This window comes from Hetaerina americana, unplaced genomic scaffold (genome assembly GCF_022747635.1).
Source record: "Hetaerina americana unplaced genomic scaffold, ioHetAmer1.1.p SCAF_179, whole genome shotgun sequence".
In the NCBI taxonomy this organism is placed as follows: domain Eukaryota; kingdom Metazoa; phylum Arthropoda; class Insecta; order Odonata; family Calopterygidae; genus Hetaerina; species Hetaerina americana.
The window spans coordinates 364,767-384,394 of NW_027286740.1; the positions used below are offsets into that span (position 1 = coordinate 364,767).

Consider the following 19,628-nt stretch of genomic DNA (forward strand, 5'->3'; position numbering starts at 1 on the left):
GCCAACATTTGCCTGTGTATTTTCAGGTTCCTCAACCAATGCCATTTCACTTTTAACTGTCAATGTGCTAAATATGGTCCCGTTTTGACGAGTCAATCAAACATTAAAATGGGAGGCGGTTAACTAGAATGGGTAGAGAGGTTCATATATCTAGGGAGTGTTTTAAAAATGTGACCAGATGTTGGGGCATTGAAAGAAGGTTAGATTACGCAAAAATGCTTTTACAAAGAGGAGGGAGTTGGTTGCAAGGACCTTGAGTAATGATGTAAAAGAATGGGCAGCGGAAACTTTCGCATGGAGCATGGTTTTGTGCGGCATGGAAATTTGGTCGTTGATGCGAGTTCAGAAGATTATGTGGCCATGGGGAAGGATGAAAATGGTGAAATGGATGGGGAGGAAGTCAAACAAGGAAGCATTAGGCATAGTGGAAGAGGAGAGAGCATTGTTGGAATAAATCTAAAGGAATTGAGAAAAGTGTATGCTGAGAATTTTGATTGGTGATGGAAATCTGAAGACTGTGATGGAAGGGAAAACGTTTGGCCGGTGAGGTAGGGAGTGGGAAAGGATAGGCATATATAATGGAATGTAGGGAGGTAGAGAGTATGTAGAAAAGAAGGAGGATTTATTGTAACTTGGGTCACATTGTTTTGTGTTAGTTGAGGTTTTAGAATGTTGTAGTGGTTAGTTGGTGTGTCCATCTAAAACTTATCTTAGCTGGTTGACTACCATTAACAATAATGATAATTAGGTCTGAGCTTTGATCTTCTGAATGCATCCACTGGGTTGTGGACAGTGGGTGGAATTCTGCCGTGTGCATGGAGATTAAATTCAAGATCAGTGAATGCACTCAACAAATCAATGGTGATGGATAATAAGTGGTGGAACTTGAAAAATGTGGGAGTCCGTCCTTAAGTGAGAGGCCTTGAAAAATGTGCAAAATCCTACAAAGGCACTGTAACCTATCATGCGACCGTTGTCAAACAGTGAGCCACCTAATTAATCTGGACGAGGGAGCCGAGGTGAATGTAGGTGAAAACCGCAGCGATCATAGATCACAAATGAAGCACCGAACCTAATAATAATAATGACATTCATTAAATCATTTTGTTGAACAACATAGATAAGACAATACATAACAACATAGATCAAGTTAAAATTGCTCAACAAGTAATACCTCAAGGGACAAAAAATACAGAAAACTTATCGTTGGGCAGCCAAACATTTGGTGTGGAGCAGTAAACAAATAAATGTAAGAAATTCAGCTACAGAGTATAGGGCTTTGGCTGTAATAATAATAATAATTTTATTTCCCCAATTGACAAGTACATAGTATGGTACAGAATATCATACAATTATGTAATTGTATGGGGTACGTCAAGAAGTTCAGTAACTGGATTACTAGTCAGAGAAAAGAAAAATAAAATAAAATTACACCTACACACATAGTTAAGATTTTACACAATATAAAATTCAGAATTACCCAGAATTGAAGTAGTCGTTCACACTGTAAAAACATTTTTCATTAAAGTACATAAATAACTTATTTTTAAAAATAGAGAGTGATTTCTCATTTTTTAAACTAATGGGAAGCCTGTTGAATATTTTGATGCACAGAGAGCGAGGTCCCTTGGACATCATTGTCATGCTAGCAGTCACTACACACAGATGATTTCTTGTCCTTGTCCCATAGGCGTGTGTGCCATTATTTGATGGGAATAGATGCATGTTCTTTTTTACAAAAATTATTGAATTATAAATAAAAACACTAGGGACTGTTAAGATGCCAAGGCTTAGAAAGAGAGGTCTGCAGTGGGCTCTATAGGGTTTATTGCACATGGACCTAAGTAATTTCTTTTGAATAATAAATACTTTACTTAACTGATATTCAGATTATGATACCGTATGATACAAGAGAATAAAATAGACCATAGTAGAGCGTTTTTAAAACGTCCATACTAACAGTATGTTTCAGAATTGAAAGAAGATAGTCCACAGAATTTAATTTTTTACTTGGATTTGTGATGTGCAGGTCCCATTTCAGGTATTTATCAAAATATATTCCCAAAAATTTATACTCGTTAATAATTTTACAGTTATTTGACATTGGCTGAGAAGTACTTTTATCAGAATGGCAGGTTTTTGCAGAGAAAATCATGGCCTGAGTTTTTGTTTAATTGAGAATAAGGTTATTCCCATAGCGCCATATGCCCATGTCTCGAATAACGGTTTTACCTAGAGTCACCTAATCTTCAAAGGATTTCTGATACAGCACAAAGCTCACATCATCTGCAAATAAGACACAGTTACCAGGAGGATTTACATGTAATTTTTTGGGTAGGTCATTTATATAAATGAGAAATAAAGTTGGACCCAACACTGACCCTTGAGGAACACCTTTTTCAACACCTAATGGTGAAGAGAGGAAGGTATTCCCATTCTTCTGGACAGCTACCCTCTGTTGCCAATTTTTGAGGTATGTTCCCAACCATTGCTGTGCTTTGCCTCTAATACCCATTTGGTCACATTTGAACAATAGTTTATCATGCTCAACCATATCAAATGCTCTGGACAAGTCAAAGAATACACCCATTACTTTTTGCTTGGAGTTAATTTGTTGTATGATGGTGTCAACTGCATTGAAAATTGCCTGCTCTGTTGACTTCCCTTTTCTGATTCCTAATTGTTTTGGGGATAGCAGGTTATTACCTTCAAGGAATTCTATTAGCCTTTTATTAAACACATACTCAAATATTTTTCCTAGCTGGGGGATTATAGATATGGGCCGATAATTTCCCACGTCATTTTTTTCCCCTTTGTTTTTATAAATTGGTATTATCTTGGATACTTTGAGGGCATCAGGATATGTGCCTTCTCTCAGACTCTGATTTACAAGTAAGGGTAAGGGACTTAAAATGCCATCTATACAATTATGAATTATTTTTCCTGATATACCATTTATATCAGTTAAGGCTTTCTTTCCTACCTTGGTAATGTGTGAGCAAAGCTCTGAAATGCCGCATGGTTGAAGAAAAATAGACTTGTAAGACGTAGCAAAGGAGATATTGATATCATGAGGAGGATCTTGTACATTAACCATCGGTAGCTCTAAGAAGGAACTATTGAATTCGTTTGCCAGTTTTATTGGATCCGCTGGTTTATTTTTATCATTCCTAAATTTGTCTGGTAACTCCACTACATTAGATCTAGAATTTTGTTTAATAATATGCCGTGCCATTTTTGTGTTATTGGTTGCATTTAAGATTAGTTTATCATTATATTCTTTCTTTGATTTCTTTATCATAATACGGTACAGCTTTTTTAAGTTAGAATATTCATGGTGCAGTGTGTTATCTGCAGAGGACATATTATATTGTGATTTTGTCCTTAATGCCCTGGACAAATGACTAATTTCTGGTGTGATCCAGTTTTTTTGAATGGGTTTAGGGTGCTTAAATGGTACAAGGGGGAAGGCTGATTCAAAGTGAAACAAAAACGTTCTGTAGAACAGGTCAAAGTTGCTGTTCAGGAGTTATTCTCATTGAACAACTTCCAATTCTCTTGACTCAAGAGAAGTTGAAAGTGGCTGACATTAGAGTCACTAAAGACCCTCTTTAATATGGTAGGGGCAACAGCAGATTTGCTAATTTCAGACACATTGAAAACTGACATAATTGCCCTGTGATCAGACAGAGCTGGGTTAAAAACAACAGTTTTAACTTGGGATTCTGGTTAGTCTGTGAAGATGTTATCCAAGAGGGTTTTAGAACTAGCTGTAACTCTTGTAGGATTATTCACCAAGGATTTTAAGTTATAGGAGGCTAGCCGAGACAGCAGTTCTCTTTGATTATTACCATCAGTAAGGAGGTTACAATTGAAGTCTCCTGTGAGAATTATTTTAGGCCTCTTAGAATAAGTTGTCATATTATAGAGCAAATTGTCCAATTTATCAACGAATTCCCTAAAGGGTCCTACTGGTGATCGATGCAGTGCAAATATAATATGAATTTGCTCATTGACAGTGAGTTTTACCACTGAACATTCAAATACCTGTTCAGTGTTCAAGGACTGCAGATTTATCTTTGGTTTTTCATGCACGATAGTGTTTTTTACATAGATCACCACTCCACCATGGCGTTTCACTTTTGGACAATAGCAGTCCCATATCACATACCCTGGAATTGTGACATCCAGTACACTCATCCAATGCTCACAAAGGCAGATTGCGTCCGGTTTGTCTATTAAAGTTAAGGCTTTAAGTTCTTGTAACTTATTATATAGACACTGTATGTTGAGAACTAGGATCCTGATCTTACTCTCCCCACTGGAATGAGATTTATTATCTTTGCCACTTCGTATTAATTCAGTTCCACTGCAGTCCGGCGCTTGAATAAAAAATGCCTCAGGGTCAGGTCACTTGGCCACTTATCGCTGTACAGCACTTCATCTCGAGTATGAAAAGGCACTCCAATTTTAAAGCTTGCATTTACACCCTTTGACTCAAGCTTAATCACCGTTATAGGGATATTAGGAAAGTTCTTTCTCAGGAAGCAGTCTACAGTATTTTCCTTAGTCGCACCTGCCAGTTTGCCAAGATGTAACCACGCTCTTTTTACGCCAACAAGATCCGTTGACGACGTATTTTTTCCCACTACCAGTATGCGATAGCACTTGCCAGGTTTTTCGTGGTACTCAACCTTGTGGTGGGCACGATGTGTAGCCGTCATTTTGTTGGATTGAGAGACGGAGATACTGTTGTCTACCTTTTCACTATCCACCATCGATAACTTAACTGATTTTCTTTTACCATTTTTGTTACCGTTACCCAGTCATCAGTTTGTTTGTCGCCAATCACACCACTGCCCCCCGGACTCGTGATTACGTCTAAACGTTCGTCAACGAGAGATGCATCTCTCGAGACAATGCTGGATTCTGCGCAATTTTCACTCGTGGGTTTGCAAGATGAATCATAATCGATTCGAACCATTGATATAGCCTTGGAATCAACCTTGGGCATGCAGCTTTCAGTGGAAATACTATTCACAGTATGGCCTTCAAGCGTCAGTTTGATGTGAGTGGGCCCACGATCATTTCTTCCTGGTTTCCCTGCACGTACATCACACTTGAGAGAATTAATTTCACTTTTTTGGGATTTTATCAGTTGTACACAGTCCGTAAGTTTAGATTTCAGATCTAAAACTGTACATCATGAGACTAGGGCTCGACTGGATGTCTCTTTTGTGACTGGTATGGTTTTAGGATGTACAAGGGTCATCCGGAAAGTAGTACCCGTTCGTGCCGCATGAAGTGCTGCCGACGCGAGTAGCCGCTGGACGAGGTCAGATAGCTTCAGTGGCTTGTCTGCCTTCTCTGAGCCAAGTTGCGTGACGCTAGCATTGCCTGTGTTGTTTCTGTGATTGTTTACAATGTTTAAAAAAATTGAGAACGCCGCCAGTTGTGAAGTGAGGGCAGTGATTAAATTCCTCAATGCAAGAAACGTTCGCCCATGTGATATTCATCGCCAATTAAAGGAGGTGTATGGAGACAATGTAATGGACGAGTCGTCTGTTCGGCGGTGGTGTCGCAACTTCAACATGGGGAGGGGGAACACACACGACGATGAGCGTTCGGGGAGACCGTCTGTCATTACAGACCAACTGGTGAGCTCAGTTGACGAATTCGTGAGGAACGATCGGCGCGTCACAATTGATGACATCTGTGAGCATTTTCCCAATGTTTCTCGAACAATTGTTCATGAAATTGTTAAACACCATCTGCATTATGCAAAAATTTGTGCAAGATGGGTCCCTCGCGTATCTCAATGAGCTGGCGGCGAAGGACTATGCAGCAGGAATACAGAAACTTGTCACACGTTATGACAAATGCCTTAATTTGCTTGGAGATTATGTTGAGAAGTAGTTTAAAGTATCCTCTTTCAAATAAAATTTTTTATGTTTGTTAATATTTACTTTTGTGTCTTTATTTCACGAACGGGTACTACTTTCCGGATGACCCTCGTAGTTTGGTGAACCTTCTTATTGATGACTGAATGCCTTTCCATTGTGATGACAATGTCTTTCCTCCTTGTATTATAAAAGTGCTCTACTCAAATCCAGAAGAGTATTTAAATAGATTATTCTTGATGTACATAAGAATCAAATGCATATATGTAGGTACTTCATGCTGTTCTCATGCCTAGCTTTATAAAGAGAGGTCTACAGGGTTCTCTTGTTGAAGTTAAAGCATTAATTCCTATGTCCTTTTTCTTGAGGAAAAAGACATGCCTCACATTAAGGGCATTGTCCCATAGTGCTAGTCTGTGGGTGTTATGGAAATGAAACAGTAGTAGATTGCTTTAAAATGGCTGGTAGAATTCAAAGTTTTTTCAGCATAAAAAGAGCTTGGAAAGTTTCTTTGATAAGGCAAAAAATATGATGATCCCATGACAGCTTGCTATCAATGTGTAATTTCTAGGAGGAATTCTATTTGAAGATGGAGCAAAGATTTGGAGAGAGCTCTTGAAATCTTTGTGATGGAAAATGGATGCATGATAGATCCCTGGAGAGAGGGGATTGTGTGCTTGAGAAGTAATTAAGAGGCTAAGGTGAAGGATAGATGGAGTGTTTGATCTAAATGCTGGCAGAGAAATCTGATGGCCAGGGAATTTTTAAAACCCATTAAAAAATTGTGAAATAGGTACAAAATGGTTATGAAAGAAACACTATACCAGCCATGTAAAATAAACTAGTATTAATCAACAGAAAGTAAAGAGAATATATTGGAAAATGTATATTAAAGGCAAGTGCCTATATACTTACAGCACTTTATTGGATTGCTTAATACCTAGGTATTTGATGATGACCATTTAAAAATTTTCATCCATAATGAAATCAAATCAGTTTTCAAATAAATTGCTGTTGCACAAAAATTAATAATTTATAATTATAACAATTAACTCTGTTCATCATGATATCTCCTGTTGAACATCAATGGTATTTTAGATAATATATTCATAAAGTGGCAAAGGTCTGGGACAGTTTTAGAGCTTATGCTCAATGAGCATTGGGTATTTTCTTGTCACTAAAGTAGAGTTCCTTTTTCAGATTGTAATGATCTTGTTGAGTTAAATTCATGTTTCAAGATGATCATTCGTGAGGCTGCCTCTGGAAGATTCACGCCTAAGGTATGATTCAATTACTTGTTTGACTTTCCAGTCAAATCTTGCACATCCTCTGATTTCAATGGGTATTGAAATCAGAGGATGATTACTCAACTGCATAAGTGCGGGTGAATGTAAAGCACTCTGTTTCACCTTGTAGTGAACACTAAAATGGAAAGGTGGTGCAATAATGTAGTTCCCTGGAGGTTTTCTTGTTGGCAAACTGAATGAGGTGAGGGTATATAACTAAAATCAGAACTTAAATGCTTGGTCAATAGAAGTTAGGAAAAATATGATTCACCAGGAATTAAATGGAAATTGATGCTTTGCTTCACTGCTAAAAACATTCCAAAGTAGCGATATAAACATTCTAATTTCCACTATATTAATTAGCATTATTATCATTAGGTTCTCATTAAAGTTTAATTTTGAATTATTTGATTTTCGTAATTAAGGCTTGTAAAACTGTACTTGAGGGAACTCTGATGATGTCTCCTAGTAGGGTCAACCTAAAGGGTTGAAGGGTAGGACAAAGTATAGTCCACACAGCATCTGTTCCTCAGTGAGGTGGCTGCAAAGGCATCTGACTCCAGTGGGGCGGCCGTTGAGTGGCGGTGCCCACCTCAATAATTTATCCCCAGAAATGATGATGGAGCCAAATATGAAAATGAGCCCTGGCACTTTGAGAACTTGGCCCACCCGGCCAAGTGGCAGAGGAGGCTAGGCCTCCGGGGCCATCATCTCGTGGAATCCTTGAAGCTAGCACTAGAGAGGAAGGTGGAGGAGAGGAAGAATATCTTCAAATAAGGATTAGGAATGTTAGGACAACGCTGAGGACAGAGAAGTTGGAAGACGTTAAGCGAGAAGTGGAGAGGGGAAATACATGTAGACATGTTGGGGCTGTGTGAGGTGAGATGGAGAGGTAGCAAGGATTATTGAAGTGATATTTGCAGAGTAATATACAGCCGAGGGGCAGGGTCAATATGTATGGGGCAGCCATGGCACTGAACAGGTAACTGGGCAGAAGGCAAGTGAAGGTGCAACAGGTAAATGACAAGACTATTTTAGAAATTGAAATAAGAGCAGACCTGATCAATCTAGTGGAGTATGTATGGACGAGAAGTCATAGGAAGAAGGATAAAATAGTTGGTGTATATGATCAGCGAGGCGAAATGCTTGGGAATATACCTGGAAGAAAACGCAAGATGGAGGTGGGGAATTGGAATGTAGTGGTGGGCCAAGGGTGAGGAAGGAGAGTATGGTTTTGAAGAAAGGAATTACCTCAGAGATAACACCAAAGAGGAATTACTCATGCAGAAGCGTGAGTAATCACTTTCATAAGTATAGCTAACACCTTATTTAACCACCAAAGTGGGCAAATGTACACGTGGAAAATGTCTAAGGATACAGGAAGTTATAAGTTGGAATGTGTATGGTTAGGCATAGATTTAGAAAAAGCGTGATCAGCTCACATAGTTTTCTTGGAGCAGCTGCAGATTTTGATGACAATTTAGTGCAAAGGTTAAATTGAAGGGCTTGAAGAAGGGGAGGGGTACCTGGAGGCAGCTGTCAAAATTCTTAGGGAGGATGAGGTGATGGGTCCAGGGGAAGAAAGATGGGAATTTCTCAAACAAGTAACAAAGCAGCCAACAAAAGATGAAGATAAGGAAGGTGAAGGAACTGTCTGGATGTAAGAAAGGAAAATCCATTCATGCTATTAAAGGGTTAACAGGTTAAATATTAAATGTATCGGAAGAGGTTCTGGCAAGATGAAAGACTGTGTAGATGAACTATAAGATAAATAAAATGCATAAGGTAGTTTGAGTGTAGAAGGAAATTAAATGTCGATGAGGATAGCTTAGGACCAGGAATATTTGACTGCTAAGTATGAATAGCATTAAAGGAAGCAAAATCGAAGAAGGCTGACAAAATGTATAATATCCCTGCTGAACAACTTCAGAATTTAGGAAAACCAAGTACATGTAATGGCGTTATGTTTTGTTTAGCAAAGTAGTGCCAGGGCAATTGAATATTTTCATGGGCTCATTGGTAGCATTTAGGAGGGAGGGAGGGATTTGGCGAGGAGACTTGGTATTGGCACCCGTCCGGCACTGATCAGAGTAAACTGGGCACAATTAATGAGCATTTTGTTGGAGACAAGTTGAGTGGAGAGATAAAAGATGTGCCTGACAGCCCAGGTACAAATACAAAATGGAGAGTTGGGGGAGTGATGCTAGGCAGGGCAGTGAGACAGGGATGCCCAGCATCACCCGTTCTTGTCTAAATATATTTAGAAGAAATGGTAAGGAAGGAAGGAGAAAGCCCAGAGGTTGGAGTGAAAGTAGGGGGGGAACTAATTGCGTGTATTTGATATGCTGGAGGGTCAATCCTTGGTTAGGCAGTTAGCGAAAAGTTAGCAATCATTACCTAGGCCATTTTGTAATTGGTGTGGAATGAGGAGATGAGGAAATTGTTAAAGTAGTAGGGAATTTAAAAGAAGAATTGCATTGCTTGGAGAAGTATTTACAACGAGGCTGGAGATAATGGCATTGGATTATTAAGTTATGCCTAAAAGTTGGAAAATATATTTCTTGATCAACCAGTAAAGATTGTTAATATAAATTGTTATTCTCTCGATTTGAGAATGGTCTCAATATTATGCCAAGAGATGGGAAGTGATGATCTTGGAAAAATACTGCTGCATGCTGAAATCAGATGGTGTCCTAAGGCAAGCTTTTAAATTATCCTTTTGAACAAAATATGATCAGAGGTGAAAGTGTTCCTTAGCATTATTTTTATTCTCAGGAATGTAGGATAAGGGGAGGGAGCTGGAAGACATAAAAGGACAGTTAGATAGATAAAAGTCTTTATTTGGGCAAAATTGAGACTAATGGTCCCTTCTTCCATTTAACCCATGAGTACAAGGTTAGGGGAGGAGGAAGGAGGAATTGAGTTTGAAGCAGAAGAGGGTTCCTGAATCAGGGATAATGAAACTTAGTTACTGAAGGTCCTTGGTTCAGTGGCTGGTTCAGGAATTCCTCTTGCTTGGTATCCTAATTCCATTCTCCTTCCCCATTGAAGTCGACGTTTCGCCGGCCTCAGTGGTGGGTAGATGGGGAGGGTTGGTAACTTGCTTGCCTGCCAACCCAGAGGTAGTGGGTTCGATTCCCAGTCGTTAAATAAATAAATAAAATTGTTTTTCTGCTTATCCTGGAGTTCTGCCCAATCCACTGTGTCCTTTCCTTGTCATCCAGTTACCCTGCTACCATGCTCTGTGAACTCTAACACTCATTCCAGGCCACCTGTAAAATCTAGAAATTAAAAAGATTGCTCTTGATGGAGATTTGAGAACATATTCTTGGAATTTACCGGGCAAATCTGTGTCGTTCATATGTATATGTATGATGGCAATGAATAGCTAAAGAATTGATGTTTCAAAATTTAATATTTTTTATTTCAATATTTTCATCATCAAATGCATAGTAAATTCATTTTTTAACATACCCTTATCTTGATATTTAATTTGTTGGGCTGACAATGCTACATTGTTTAGTTTCAGTGATGAAGTGTGATTTAATTTGATGCAACTGTGAATTTTATGGTGAAAAATGGTTAAATTTGAAAATAGTTAGTGTTCTTTAGAACTGCTACATTGTCTTGTTCTCCACAATAACAAGTACTCTCAGTTCCAATTTATTCCCAGTACTGTTATATTGCTTTTCCAGATAATTTAAAATTTACCACAGATGTGTAACCAATAATCAGAGAAAAGTAGGTATATTGCTTCTGCATGCTCTAAAATATATGGATAAAAACCACAAACTCGGGTATCAATCCAAAGGTTGGCTTGATAGGTGATGGCAGAGTTCACATAATACTAAGTCCAACAATGGCTTGGAAATGCTTGCATTAGCAGGGTAGGCAGGTCGGTTCCCTTCCCTGTGCCGGTTATGGTTTCCCAGGAAGGGATTTTGGGACCCAAAAAATAACCCAGCTCAGGTGAAGCCGAGGGTGCCCAGAGGCGTGCCCAGGAATCAAACCCGGGCCTTCAATCAGCAGTCCAATGTTCTACCCCTTGACTACCGTGTCCTTTAGATATAGTTATAATGCTAAAAATTTGTGTGATCTTTATTTTTAATTTGGTTCTCTTTCATTAAAATTTAAGATACTCCCAGACAACAAGACATCTATTGCAAAAATTATAAAAGGAGCACAGGATATTTTGCAGACTATGAGTATAAAACTTAGAGGCAGTGAAGCAATACGATTTATGTGGGAACTTGGACTGCTGAAATTGCAAAGAGATTACAAGTATATGTTGCAGAGTAAGTTTCCTTCCTTTGTTTGCTTTTTCATTATGTTACAATATCAATTCAACTCGATTTGACCACCCAGACCCGGCTGGTGACTGAGCTGAAAGCTCCCCCTCTTATAATTATCATCACCTCAAATATTGATTACTCATTAAGACTATCATTTGCTATCACAGCCTTATGGTAGGTTTAAACAGTTTGTATCCTTTGCCTTTTTCTCATAGTTTTTATTATGAATATTTTCCAAACTTCATATTTCATGAACTTAGTCTTTAGAATTTTTCTGGAGTCAATCCTCCTTTGAACATTTGCACTCTCCCATTGAATGCTTTTGATTAATTTTACATTTTTAGTATTTTCACAAACACATGAAAGTAATTTGATGCTGAAATTATACATTCATATCATATGGCGTACCTTTTTATTGTTGATTACTGCATTTAGTTTAAATTTTCAGTGCCTCAAAGCTGGCCCTTGGACATGTTCACTTCAGTCCATAAATTCACATGTGAATGCCTGCCAATGCAAGAGAGTTAACTTAATTTTTTAAAGCTTAATTTTGATGTGGTCTCATTATTTTCTTATTGTTCAAGAATTTTTCCCTTGTTTTTCATTTCCCGTGTTCACTTAAGCACCAACATGTATGGTAATCTGAATTTGGGACCAGTTGCTCTTCCAGTACATTACAAGCTCATTACGTATCAAGAAGGTGATTGGATTGAAAAATTAGTACTTTGTTACAAATTTTATTAGAATAAGATTTAGCTATGTAGAGACAAAGAGTAATGTTTTAGCTATTTTATAGTTACTCAAATTTATGGCCTCTTGTTAAATTATTCAGTTTGTTTTAAATTAAAACAAAAATATTAATAAAGCCATAAAACTAAAAAGTCATCAAAATATTTGTCGCAAATAATTTACGGGGAGAAGCAACTAAGATGAATACATTTCTCTTGTCATCAATATTTGCTATTTTTCATTATTGGTGGTGAAAGGGTATTTGAGAAAAGTAGAAGTGATGCAGATGCATAATGGTCCCCCTCGGTTGGCCATTGGCACTGGACTCCTGCGGCATTAAATGACAGTTGGCACGAAAGACATGCCTCCATTTTTGCAGGGTAACTGGAGTCCAAATGGCCAAGCTGCCAGGTCCAAGGTTGCACCAATGTTTCGTGCTTGATCCAAATGAAATATTGATTCAATGCAATCACCCAACAGATCTAGTTTTGCTCTTTTATTCTTATTTGAGAATTTAATTACTGCAGGATTGGAGCTAATGCCTCCCGAGCTGAGTGATGCCTTCAATGAGCAAAAGTCATCTCCCAAGATAACAAAACAGCAAAGAGAGGAAGGAATTGAGCATCTAGTGGCCGCCCACTGTTTCATTGAGATTTTAATACTGCTCAAGTCACAGTTGAGCATTGATAATGAATCATTATCTCTGCTGGTATTGTCTGCAGTCTCAAAGATCACATCGTCGGTGCTGGAATTTGCAAAGTCTTCAACTGCCAAGAGTCCAGACAGCAGCTATGTGGATTCAGGGCTTCAGAAAGTGGACTTGTCAGTCCCTCTTCAGACCAAAATATCAATTCCATTAATTAAGGGGTAGGTGTATGTATTAATGATAAGGAGGCAATACCTGCACACTATATGTTGTTCATTCAAATGTTTTTACACATCGGCTTTTAATATAAGTCAAGAAATTTCTTTATTCTTGAGCCAGATAAAATACTATCTTCATCTCAAAGTGAAGATATAAAATAGATTGACCGATTTTACATTAAAAACTTACCATATGTGTGAAACGAAGCTGTTTAATGCTGAATTTATACTTCAGGTCGATAAATGTCATAACGTTGAAACCCTCCTTAGCCCATATTATTTGATTTGTGTTGCTTTTGTAATAGCCCTATTGATTTGACAATTATTGTTGCATTTCTCAATATTGATTCATTTTTATTTAAAATTACAACATTAAAATTTGCCCTTTTGCTTAATACATATCACTGAGTCAAGGATACCGATAACTATTTTATGCTGAAACATTCCCTTTGACTTACACTTGAACACACTTGTTCTCAAGTATAAATCAACATGTTACAATCCACATCCAGTTTTTGGAGGATTTTTAATTGCCTCTCACTGAATAAATGATAGTGCCATTCATTTACTTAGTTTCAAATTAATACAATGTTTGTATTTAGTTACCTATTTCAGTATTTATGAAGAAATTTTTTCAATTATATTTTACATTAATGCACTTCAAAAGCTTAAGCGGGACTTATTTAGCATGTTCATCACCATGCCCTTAATCATTTTCATAATGCAACAACTGTTAGAAGAAACTTTGTATTATTGGAACAGTGAAGATGCTCAAAGTTCAACCCCTTGGTTATCCTAGATAATCTATTTTGGATTCTGTTGTGCTAATGTTATTTTAACTCCCAGAAAATCTCTTTGTTCTAAGAATTATTGAATTTGACTACTTAACTTTAGACATATGTTTTAATTAATTATTAACGTTTAACTATAGTTTATTTATTTCTAATTTATTTTTGGTTATGCATTTAATGTAGAAACGTTTTTTAAAGGTGTAATCCGGAATCATGGAGTTTCAAAATGTCAACGGTTGAAAGTGATAGGAAAACAGTAACCATATTCCATAAAAATACTGACGGGCTATTTCCTCCTGAGATAAATGACAAAGGTGAGGTGTACTCTTTATATGTTTCGTAGCAATGGATGAGACTAATTTTATCCAGGTTCATTACAGACTTAGATTATCTGACATTCCATTAGACTGAGACATGGGGTTAACTACGATATTCGAAGATCAAGTGAATGAATGAGGGATAGCACCTCCATGAGAAAATGATGTGACCCGTTTTGTGACAATTAAGAACCAGTGTCAGCAGAAAACCCTCCGAATCTACAAGCGTCTTGAAATTACCAATGAAGTTCTCTGCTGTCTCTTTGCTGAAGCTTATTTCTTCTTCGGCCGTCGATGATCCTGTCATCTCTTTGATAAATTCGGCAAAAATCATTTCTCACAAATGATACTCTCTTTTATTTCAAATTGTAATTGTTTTTAGTTTATCCACACCCGAATCGAACCTTTCAACATCATTGAGAATACATACGCAACAGTTGTGTAGATATTCTTGTCATTCCTTTTCAAGCGTCTGTCTCGTTGATCTTGTCCTAGATTTTGAGGATGTTGCAAATGGCTGATGCAGCCCAAATGTCTGTGCGTGCTACAGCAGCCAGCCTCGTTATTTCTCTCCTTTGGTTTTACATTTTATTTCTAAGGTTATTTCTATTCTCTTATGGCTGTCTTCTTGCGGCTTCTCTTTCGGGGACATATTTACAACGATTATTAATATTTGCACAGAAAAATCACGAATAACATGTCTGAACACAAGTTAGTAAAAATATGTGAACATTAGCTGCACTGAAATGCTAGCGGAAGAAGTACTCAATAGTAATTGAAGTAGCAGGTATGCTATCAATCTGGGACATCACCGTTCCTCATCACTCACTATGCAAAACATCGCTCATTAAGAGTCATTAAAAAAAATATTTTTAGCTCGTTGTGCAAATTTATTTATTTATTTAGCCTTAGTTCAAAAACAGCACTCTTTGGCCTTTACATCGGAATATTAAGAGTGATAACAATGGAGATGATCGCAAACACCCCAGCCCTAGGTGGAGGAAACGAACCTGCATGGGTGGTATCGATCCCATCCAGGTAGGAATCGAACCCGCGACCCATGGATTTGTAGACAATGACGTTACCCCGCCATCACCGAGGCCGGCTTTTTAAGCATGGTTCCACTGTATTTCAAATATATAATTATGGAGTGTTAGCAAAGTTCACAAAGCTTGCATGAAAGTAGCCTATGTACATGTAATTGAGGTGACAAACAAGGTTTTTTCCTACCCCAAACATTAAACCAAATAAGTGCTCTAAAATCTGGATAATGAGGCCCTCCACTTCAGCTCCAAATTTTTTCATAACACCCAACACACGTATTCTTTTCCTACTTCTACGCTTGGGCAACATTCTCCTCTCTCGATCACAGTCTGATATCCCATTGGCACTCAATATTCTTTGCCACCATTTTTCCTATCTCCTTTGAATTCTCCCGATAACCTTACCCCATACGCCACCATGCACCCCATTCCCACGCCTAGAATTTCATCATTTGATTTCCTTTCCATCCATTCACTCGTTCCGTCCCCCTCCACACCTGAGCAGCCTCCAACGACCACTTTGCCTCTCGCCTCACTGATTCCCAGTTTCCAAGCCCTAAAATACTATTCTCCACACTCAAGTATGCACTTGTCTTTTCTTTGAATTTTTACTCAAGGTACCTGTCGTCAACTTCTGCCTCTTTGCAAATTTTAATTGTCTCGGGCAGTTCTTATTTTAACATCCTTATTACCTAGTCTTCTGAAACACTTCCTAAATAGGCAAACTGTTTTACCTTCCATAGTATGTCCCCCTTAGCCTTCCTATATTTCTTGAGAACCTCATTGTCATCCATTTTTTCTTATTTCAAACCTATCTCTGTGATTCTTTAATGGACTCTGCAGTAACTGCGGTCCCCCAGTTGACTGGCCCCAAGGCTTGGTTATCTGCAGATATCATTGGATGAGTTCCTTCCACCGTCCACCCTCCAGCCCCTCCCATGCTTCTCTTACCATTTCCTCCGCATGCACGTTGAAAAGCATGCTTCGTGGTCTTACCTCCCTGCATAGCTCTTCCCATCCTGACTCGGGTGTTTTGCTACCAGTGCTCGCGTGGTCTGAGACGTGTACAGGTTGCAGATAAATATTCTATCCCTAAAATCTAATCTGATCTTCTGTAATACATTAATTAATTCTACCCAATACACTCTGTCAAATGCCTTCTCAAAATCTGCTGACCAGTACTGATTTTTTCCTATATTCTTTTCTGTCAGTGCCTCAATACTGCAATGGCATCATGCATACCCCTCTCCTTTCTAAACCAAAGCTGTAATTAGCCTAACTAATCATTTTCCTGATCCATCCTGTTGTTATTGATCCGAAGCACTACCTTAACTTGGCAAGATGAAACTTACAGTCCCTTAAGATGACTCAAGTCATTGCATATGGATGACTTTCCCTTTTTTGGGATAGGGATTAAAGCTGATCTCACCCAAGTCTTCTGCTCAACTTCCTCCCTAATATGTACATGCTAAGAATGAAACTGAAGATTTTTCTTTCTGAGTTCTCATAAACCCTTGATTATTTTGCAGGGATGTTACTTGTAAACATAGGCTTGTTTCTTTTCATTTTCCTTATATCCCAAGAATTTTAGCTCATTTTTGGCCTAAGGATGCAGAAAAATTAGGTAAAGCTAAATGTTTGCTCTGGTGTTCTAATAGGTGAACTGAATAACAAATCAAAAGTCTCCAACATTCCCATGTGGGTGCCCCCATTTTTTTCAGGGCCTGAAATGTCCTGGGAATGTGCCCAGACAAATTAGAGGGCCTGCCTTGCCTGCAATAGGAGCTTGATTAGACCTCTACAAATGGTCTCCAATTGAAATGGGGTGTTTTCTTAACTAGACCAAATGAGACAATGTATGACTTTTGTGATTGATCAGTGTATATGGTGCCATCTATCCTCCAAATTGAAATATTTTTGTAGCGCCAACGCTAAGTTTCTCATAACTGTAAAAGTAATGGAACTTCCTATTTACGTCTATCATCCTACTTCAATGACCAAGTTTCTGAGTGGAACAAAACCAGACTTCATATCAAAGTTTTGATGAGCCGTTTCTTAACATTCTTATTCCATGTCCCTCTCCTCCTTGGGAAAGCTCATTTACCCAATGCAATAATTTTTCTTTTGTCAATAATACTAGACTTTCTCAGTCCGTAGTACTTTGGAGATGGGCTGGCTGTTCCACCTGCTCCAGTGTATGAACTCATTTTAGCATTCAATGTAGCCTTCCTCTTTCTCGAGAACTTCATAACCTTAGTTTTGGTGCATTGATTCTCATCCCGTGCCTATCACACTAATTTTGCAATGCCCTCAGCAATGGCTGACTGGCTAACCGAAGCTTAACCACATGCTATCTAAATGATTTAATTAGTTTCCCAATATAGTTTATATTTCCCATTAAATTTGTCGGCATACATTTGGGAGTCTTATACACCCTTTGCACTGAATTAGGCAGTTAGAAAAGTACCTATTAATGTGGTGTGAAGCATTTTCTTCGGGTGTCATTGAAAATTGATAGGAAGCTAAAGGGTGATTGTCAGTTTAAGCAAGGAATCCATGACATTTGGTATCCTCAAACTTTCCCTCTTCACATTTTGAATGGAGCTCCATAGCCGAGTTGATTAATATACTGTGATGACTTTTGGCACATCTTTAAAACTTCGATTGGAATGAGTAGTGCAATTGATTAAGATCATTCTAGGACACCAGAGACACAGTGAATGCTGCTGGCATTGACTGGAAAGACTGTTAATGTGTTGTCAATGAATGCCAATCAATGTGCACTTTTAATATTTTTGTGTTTCTCCTTTACAGGTGATAAAGCCGAGTCTGAGGGGAATTCAATCGTAAAGTTCACTTCGTTGAGTTGTCTTTTATATCACAGAGGCTGAATACAACTCCATAAATTGTAAATAAGGATGTGTGTATTTTGCCACTTACTACTGCCCATTTTACAAAACAGTACTCAAAGATTTTATAGAGTAATTTGTTTTTCATATTAATTTTTAATAAATATCTAATACATTGCTGCATTACTTTTTGGGACAACTTTGGTGATATACTTGAGAAGTACAATATGTAAAGGTCAAGCCAAGAGTGGTGCGTTGAATGAGGATTTTATGATTTTGTTTGAGCCGTGTGCATCATCTAATCCCAGACATCTTCTGAGCCTGCATTTTAACCGTTTGCTTCTTTCCGCTGTTGCCCTCAACAATGCCTGTAGTCTTGGCTGAAAGTGCCTCTGTTGATCCCTGTGATTTACTATTTTCTAACTTTGATGGGCTAATTTTATTTATAATACATTTGTTGTTGCAAGCTTAAAACTATGCTTCTTCAATCCTTGCCTATGCTTTGCTAATGAAGTCTTAGTTTTGTAATTTTATACTTGTTTAAATTTTGACCATTAAGTTTTTCCTCCAAATAAACGGCTTATTTGTCAAATGGTCTGTATAATGTTACTCATCTCAAAAATGGGTTTACAAAGAATTAGTAACAACCTTATGAGTGCCAAGGAATAAATTGCTGGGCACTTTTCAAACGGCTAAGCTTGCGAGTCCATACAAGCAAGTTTGTTAGGGAACTTTGTGGTACAGTTTGTCACCACAGGCATAACTTAATGGAATATACGCAGCATATTAAAAATGAAATAAGTAATTTTTCAAGTCTGCACTAAGTGATGTTCGTGTCGAATCACAAAGGTACTTATTTCATTTTAAATATCTTGCTGTGCACGTTGGTGCGCTAGTAAAGTTAATAGGAGATGCTGTCTCCATGAGGTTCACCTACCTCATCTGAATTGATGATGTGAATCCTTCGTTGAGCAGATGTAGAGTAGCTGTTATCTTCCTGACTGCATGCTGTATCAGTTCTCTTGGTTTCTTATCCCTTTCTAGCTTTGAACACACTCAATGGTCAGACTGCATCTGAGGAATGTTCCAGAACTGATTTCTAATGCATAAAGGTGTTTTATGTGAACATATATGTATTACAAATGCGTTATGTCACAGTTTGTGTACCTTTCCTAGTGCATATAGGTATCGTATATAATTGGTGAGAAGTTTTCCATTGCATAAATTTTGTTTTTAGGAATGATTCCGCCATGAGCAAAAAGAGGAAAATACTGAAACCATTAGAAATTTAATCTCTATTGAGTGATGACTTCTACCAAATTAGTTGAGGGGATAGATGTTCGTCTGAAGGCAATGTGATTGACGTTGTAGTGACACCATCCGCTTAATCTGGAAGTGGCATCAGTGACGGGGAAGTGGGAGGCTCTGCCGTGGAGGATAGTTATTGATGTCTCCGCAGCAGTATGGTGAAGTTTCATACCTGTAGCATGCTCTTATCACCTGATTCCAACTGCGTGTATTGTTTACTTCAAATATTTTTGTTGGTGAAACTAATTG

At 38.0% G+C, this 19,628-nt stretch overlaps 1 protein-coding gene across 1 annotated transcript; it reads left to right on the plus strand.

Moving 5' to 3' along the window:
• Positions 1 to 7,104: 7,104 nt before the first annotated feature.
• LOC139687189 (uncharacterized) lies at positions 7,105 to 18,559 on the plus strand. Its single transcript, XM_071584312.1, has 5 exons — positions 7,105 to 7,180; positions 11,322 to 11,481; positions 12,735 to 13,074; positions 14,061 to 14,176; positions 18,037 to 18,559. The coding sequence occupies exons 1-5, from the start codon at positions 7,139 to 7,141 to the stop codon at positions 18,111 to 18,113; spliced, it is 735 nt and encodes a 244-aa protein (XP_071440413.1). The 5' UTR covers positions 7,105 to 7,138; the 3' UTR covers positions 18,114 to 18,559.
• Positions 18,560 to 19,628: the final 1,069 nt, after the last annotated feature.